This window comes from Carassius gibelio, chromosome A8 (assembly GCF_023724105.1).
Source record: "Carassius gibelio isolate Cgi1373 ecotype wild population from Czech Republic chromosome A8, carGib1.2-hapl.c, whole genome shotgun sequence".
Classification (NCBI taxonomy): domain Eukaryota; kingdom Metazoa; phylum Chordata; class Actinopteri; order Cypriniformes; family Cyprinidae; genus Carassius; species Carassius gibelio.
The window spans coordinates 22,930,853-22,938,086 of record NC_068378.1 but is presented as its reverse complement, the minus strand read 5'-3'; the positions used below and the strand labels follow the sequence as shown (position 1 = coordinate 22,938,086).

The following is a 7,234-nucleotide window of genomic DNA, read 5'->3' as shown; positions in this document are numbered from 1 at the left end:
AATATGCTCAGTTTTCAATTAATTTACTGGTAAAACTTTTTGTAATATGATAGGCACATTAAACATAGATTACACATTAATACCCCCCCCCACCCCACCGAAAAAAAAAGACATGAAATGTTCGTTATCACAATTTTCTGATTAAAGAAAGTCTGTGATATTAATAAATTGTGCTGAAACCATAAAATACATTATAAATCAAGTTTTCATATAGCTGAAAAAGAAAAGACTGGTAATGTAATGGCAAACTTAGTTTGGGTCTTCTAGAAAACACCCTGCCTCTGTTAAAGCAAAGATAGAAGGCCAAACACTGAATGATTAATAGGAACATGTTTCAGATTTCACTGTTAATGAAATCAGGCACAGGTTCAGATAAATGCGATATAAATAACATGACAGTCAACACGAATAATCGTTTCAACTTCTTGATAAACCTTCACTGGCTTTAAAGAAGAGACTTCAGGCATGAAAAAAACATTGCAACAAAATTCACTACGGTCTGTTACAATTTCAACTAAATCCATTTTACAGCTTGGATTGGAAGATTTAAGACATTATTTAAGGAGAGCTAAAAGATGTCATGCTCTATAGGACGCAGAAGGTGGCACACAGATTTGGCATGTACACCAGCAGCACCATGATTCAAAAGGCCCTTTATGTAAGATCCGTCACATCCCATCCAATTGAGTTTTCTGTATCTAAAATCATTCTAAACATTATGTATTATATGTCAAAATATACAATTAACATCTGAGAGTAAAGAGGATAAAAGAAACCCTAGACTCTAGAGTAAATGGAACTACAGTATAGGAGAAACAGTAAACATAAATGCTAAAACTCTTTGGCTACAACAAAAAAGAAAAAGAAAAGAAAGGCAAAAGGGAAAGAAATAAACAGAAATAATCCCACGCACTTCTGCGTTCACAGTATTCCGGAGCACTGAAGCTGCAGATTAAGATTAAGGGCATTTCACGTTCTCTCTTCTGAGGCCTTTACAACATCAGGACTGCGTTTTTAAAAGAGAACTGAAGATAACAGCTTTCATATTAAGATAAATGGTGATAGTCTTATATTACAAGAATCCCAATTTAAATACTATTCAAAATCACATTTCCTTCTCCTCCCTGAAATATGTACTTGTAATTAAAACATTCTTGGGTGAATCTCCAAAAAACTGCTAGGTTTCATGCTAAAAATGTAAATAAAAATGCAAACTTATATTTTGGGTAAACAATATTAATACTATTTTTAGGACTATTACGTTTTTGCATTATTATCATCATATATTTATTGACAATTAAGCACATCTCCCTTTTTAGTTAATATTACTGTAATGAAAAAAACAAACTGTAAAGTATTTATGCATCGTACTAGTAGGTGTTAGACTTCTAAGAAAAGATCCTATTACAGTAGAATTTATTGCATCACAACAATGGGAATCACCAATGAGAATAATAGGAATTGCATGTAAATATTTGGATGCATTATGATGAGAATTTGAGGGGGGAAAGTGTTAAATGTCCATGAAAATGTGAAAAAAAAAAAGATCTTTCAATTTTGTGGTGAAATGTGGTGTGTTTTATAACAGGTCAGAAGTCAAGAAAGAAGAACTCAATGCCCGTTTAAGTTTTTCTCCTCAAAGAAGAGGCAAAACCCAAGTACTAAATGAGACAAATGAGCCTCTGTTAAGACACGTAAATGTCCAATGGCCTCATTTTTATATTACAGCAGGCCAACAGGAAAGATGACCAGTTGTGCATGAATCCCTTTCAGCCAGCAGAGGGCACACACACGTGCACACACTGTCATGAGGCTTCCAGCTGCCTGGTCAACAAACTGCTAAAAAACTAAAACAACAAAAAAGGGGAGGCAGTGCATTCACATGACTTCACAGGACACGCCCAGACAGCCCTGCTTTCGGTCTTCTCTACTGTTGAGCTTTTTCATGCGATAATGTCGGATCTCACGGACAAGGGTGTAAAAAGCATCCTCAACTCCCTAAAAAACAGTGAAAAGAGATGTCTCATTAGCATAACCGAGAAAATTAAAGTAGAGGTTTGATGATCAGTCTTTGCCCACCTGTCTGGTCTTGGCAGAAGTTTCTACAAACTCTATGCCGTAGCTTCTGGCAAGTTCCTGAGCTTGCTTGGTGTCCACCGTTCTGGCCAAATCACACTTGTTCCCCACTAGGACCATGGGAACATCATCAGAGTCCTTCACGCGCTTGATCTGTTCTCTAAAGAGCAGCACGTTAGCACATTATAGACTTTGTGGAAAACATTACAAATAGTCCTGCATATTTATAATAGAATTTATGACATTATTGACATGTCTTAAACTTTATCCACTTGTTTTGTTTTACCACTGCTTAAAATCCAGAGGATTCAGAAATATAACTGAAACCCCTTTCTTTGGCTTACGGACCTGTACAAATGCACATCTGCGAAGGATTTGCTGTTATTTATGGCAAAGACACAGAGGAAACCCTCTCCTGTCCTCATGTACTGGTCCCTCATTGCGCTGTACTCTTCCTGACCTGCAGTGTCCAGGATGTCCAGGAGACATGTCTCACCGTCAATCACCACCTGCTTCCTGTAAGAGTCCTGAAGACACGGCCATGATCAGCACTGGAAATCTTCATGCATTACAGTCTGTATGTATAGTGTGTATCCTATTCTAATTAAATATTCAGTGAAGGTCATGATGACAAAATGAAAAAGCCAAATGCTGATGGTCATGCATTAAATGTCAAATATCAACAGTCCACTAGAGCAGTAACATTCAAACATTTAGGGTCATGCATTAAATTGATCAGAAGAGACATTGAAGACATTTAGAATGTTACAAAATAATTCTATTTCAAATAAAGTCTGTTTTCACGGTCCACAAATATATGAAACGCCACTTTTTTCCAACACTAATATTAATATGAGATGTTCCTTGAGCAGCAAATCAGCATATTAGAATGATTTCTGGAGGATCATGTGACACTGAAGACTGGAGAAAAGATACTGAAAAATAAGATTTGCATTATTAAAAACAAAAAATATATATTAAGTGAAAATATATTTTGCAATATTATTGTTTTTACTTTGAAATTTCCATCAAATAAATGCAGCCTTGCTGAACATAAGAGATGTCTTTTAAAAATATTTAAATCTTTTACTAATCCCAAAATTTTGAGTGGTAGTGCAAGTAAAATTTGATCAGTCATTTAAAAGTAAATTAACATTTTAGCGGCATCTAGCGGTGAGATTGTGAATTGCAACCAACGGTTGCGTCCCCCCGCTCACCCCTCCCTTTAAAGAAGCTACGGTGGCCGACACAGACAAAGATGTCCTTGGTAAAGACAGCAGAGAGCAATGATATTTCTTTCCAATGGTAAATTAAAGAATTATATTTACTTAATTATTCAATAAGCCGATGTTATTGCAAATATTAGTGTACTGTGTACAGTGTTTTTATTCGCAAGAACAACAAAGTGTGACGCAACGCACTCTGTAAAGCAGAGTTTGTCCGTTTAGGGATACTGTAGAAACATGATGGCGACTTCCAAGTAAGGGGACCCGCGGTGTATGTAGATAGAAATAGCTCATTATAACGGTTTATTAAGTAAGGTATTTGGGTGGTGTTGGCACAGTAGATAAGACACATGCCTTTGGTGTGAGAGACCTGGGTTCGAATCCACTGTGAGACACCAATGTGTCCCTGAGCAGGACACTTAACCCCTAGTTGCTCCAGAGGTGTGCGACCTCTGACATATATAGCAAATGTAAGTCGCTTTGGATAAAATCATCAGCTAAATGAATAATTGTAAATGTATTTATACACCTTTGAAAACATAGTTATACATATTATGTTGCATTTACGTCAATAGATTGTTGTAAATATTACACATTGCACCTTTAAGGAAAGATGAGGTCAGAAGGTCATGAAGTACCTCAATAGTAGGGTCATATTCGTCCACAAAGTGATTCTGAATGAGCTGGATGGTTAAAGCACTCTTCCCAACACCACCTGCTCCCACAACAACCAACTTATACTCGGTCATCTTACAGTCCTGAGAGACACCTGTGATGGAGACAGAGAGAATGCATGTGCCTGTATTAATAACACCTTAGAACACACAAATAGACAGACTTACAAATAAATACTTCAAAACATCTGCGTAAATATGACCAACGACCCTTTTTTTGTGCTTGTACACTGGTTTGTTACTGCTTTGGCAATTGCAATTATTTTTGCTTAAATCCAGAGAGAGAGAGAGATAGAGAGACAAAAGTTTGGGGTTGGTTTTTGAAAGAAGTCTCTAACGATCAGCAAGGATGCAAATTTGATCAAAAATATGTTAAAAACAGTAATTACCAGTATTAACATTATTACCATTTAAAATAACTGCTGTCTCATGATCCTTCATTAGCTGAATTGCTAATATGCTGATTTGCTGCTCAAGGAATATTTTAAAAATAGTTGGGTTTAATATTTTTATGGAAACCACAATACATTTTCAGGGGTCATTGATGAACATTATTTAAAGTAGAAATATTCTGTAACAATTAATAATTGACACCATCAATTTTAAACAATTTAATGCATAATATTCCATTAATAAAAGCATTCATTTATTTAAAAAATAAACACCGGTAAATCATGCTGACCTCCAAACTTTTCAATGGTATTACATAATTAAGAGACTAATGAAACCTCATAATGAAAAACTCCACTCGATGACTTGACAACACCACTCACTCATGCTAGCTTCAGCAGATGTCTGCTTGTGGCTAGAAGATATACAGCTACGGCCAGAAGTTAACAATTAATTACATTTTCTACCTATTAGATTGGGTTATATTAACGTCTACACCTACCCACCCATAAACTTACCACTTACAATAATGCAAATACGGTAATTATTGTTGTTCAGCATGACAAGAATTAAGCTATATTGATGTGTGCATGCCCTAGCCACATCTGTATCAATTCTAGCAGCTGTCTGGATGACTGTGGCACTGAGAGTTTACAGACAGTGAATTAACAGCATATTGCACCATGAATAATATAATGTTGTCTCATGTACCTTCTCATTCTTATGACTCCATGGTCCATTCTCATGTGACCACTGACATCAGGATAGTAAGAGTTTCTGGAGGAAAGCACCCCCCTCTGCAAATATTAACCCTGCAATCTATTTATAGAACGGCTAAATGTCAAAGTCATTCTCAGAGTACAGGCAGGAAAAGACATTAACCTGAGAGAGAAGCAGAGGTCACTGACCCGGGAGCGGTTTTTACTTAAACCTGAGGCCGAGTTTAGATTTTAGATTGATTTTATCCTTTTTATTTATCAATTCAACTTAATTAAGATTGTTCTTATTCATGCATTTTTCAACAAAATTGTGAGCTATGCATTTGAGCATGCTGATCTAAAGAAAAAGAATAATGTGTCATCAAAATTAAATTGCATGCTCTTCCTCTTGAACAACTTTCCCTTTCCACTGACGTCACTGTGCAGGATAATGTTAACCAACAGCCAAATAGCTTTTGTTTTAGCAGACTCACATGCAGTCTGAAAAGTAGCACACACATTATAGACGTAAAACTGGTTGTGAACTAAAGAAGCTTGCCTGCCATGATATAAAAAATTGTAAATAATAATTTAAAAAGGAAATTGGACCTTTTTCCTCTCACAATTCACTTTTGTTCCACTCACATTTCTGAAAAAAATGTCAGAACTGCAAGATTTAGAGGCACATTATGAAATAGAATTGCAAGATGTTAAATTAATACAAATAGTTTATTTGTAAAAGTCAGAAATGTAAGAAAAAAAATCTGAATTGCCTTTATTTTTAATCCCCCCCAAAATATCGAATTGTTAGATATCAACTCAGGATTTAGAGAGAAAAAAGTCAGAATTGTTAGAAGAAGAAGGAAAGAAAAAAAAGCCAGAATTGTGTGATAAAAAATAGATGCATTTACATTTTTCATTTTTATCCTATGTTGGAAACAGGCCTCCATAATAAAACTGGAAAACTTAAAATACATATGCTAAATAATAACAGGTTTTTGTAAACACACACGTTTTACTGCACTGCATACAGTAAAAGTCAGTGGCTGCTTATATTTTTTCATTTTGTACAGAAAGTCACACAATTTAAACAACCATAGAGTTAGTAAATGACAACTTTACACAGGATTACAGTTGTGGTCTACTGTATATAAATCTGCACTTTAAACATCTCATAACATCCTATTACCTTGCTTGTGGCTTTTATGAGCTCATTGATTATTTATTGATACCATGCTTTTATTCGTCATATTAGGACAAACCCCTTACAGAAAAACACAATAGGCAAATCAACAGAAAATACCTGGCATAGAAAACTTAACATTTCATTTAAGTATACAGATCTATACATAAAAGAAACCTAAACTACATTTATCTCACATGTGCCATAATGCTATGTATACAGCAAACTGGGATTTGAGTCACAGCCTTATGGCGTACAAAGGAGGAAGCCCTTTAAACATATCACAGTGCCAGACTGCCAGTACATATGAAAATGACTGTAAACAGCCGAGGACGGGTATAAACGCGATAGAGAGAGTCTGTAAGGCGTGGAGAAGGAAACTCACCGCTTACTCTGCAGTTCTGCGACCTCTGGCTGATCTGATCAACAGGGCTCTGCGAATTACTGCTCTCTCGCCCAAAATAATGCCATGAGGAGCACTTTAAACGCCACTTCACACTCGTCTGGAAGCCACGCGACCCGTACGAACAGGATTCGTCAGGAGACTACAGATTCAGCTTGTAAAAACAGCAGTTAATTAAGTCTGGCCAAAGTTTTGAATAAGAGTTCACCAAGCAGCTTCCCTCAGAACTTCACGATTCACAGCGACTTCCGGCTTCAGAATTCCACAAATCACGTCAAAATAAAAGTCCTGTCGTTGTGGCCATAGACATATAAATAGCTAGACGCCTCATTGGCCGCTCGACCGCACGTCAACGTCGCCGCCATATTGGAGCGGGCAACTCTCATAACTCTCACATCAGGAAAGAAGAAAACATACCAGACTCATCGACAGATTGGACACCTACAAACCGTCACACGATAATAAAAACAGATCTCGGGGTGTTATCTTTCACAAGTAAGACTCAGCTGTTCTTTCTCGATGTTTTTTGGTCATTTTATGTTGACAGCCAGTGTCAGACTAATAATAAATAGCTAGCGATATCG

At 36.4% G+C, this 7,234-nt stretch overlaps 1 protein-coding gene across 1 annotated transcript; it reads right to left on the bottom strand.

Annotated features, from left to right (window-relative positions):
* Positions 1–7: 7 nt before the first annotated feature.
* Positions 8–6,900, bottom strand: LOC128018924 (GTPase NRas). Its single transcript, XM_052604804.1, has 5 exons — positions 6,633–6,900; positions 3,941–4,071; positions 2,425–2,603; positions 2,080–2,236; positions 8–1,998 (listed from the first exon to the last, which is right to left on the bottom strand). The coding sequence occupies exons 2-5, from the start codon at positions 4,049–4,051 to the stop codon at positions 1,879–1,881; spliced, it is 567 nt and encodes a 188-aa protein (XP_052460764.1). The 5' UTR covers positions 4,052–4,071; positions 6,633–6,900; the 3' UTR covers positions 8–1,878.
* Positions 6,901–7,234: the final 334 nt, after the last annotated feature.

Coding starts and splice junctions, on each gene's coding strand:
- LOC128018924 (XM_052604804.1), bottom strand. CDS start 4,051: ATGACCGAGTATAAGTTGGTTGTTGTGGGAGCAGGTGGTGTTGGGAAG. Junction 2,604..3,940: donor AATATGACCCTACTATTGAG/GTACTTCATGAC, acceptor CCGTGTCTTCAG/GACTCTTACAGGAAGCAGGT. Junction 1,999..2,079: donor CTTCTGCCAAGACCAGACAG/GTGGGCAAAGAC, acceptor ACTGTTTTTTAG/GGAGTTGAGGATGCTTTTTA.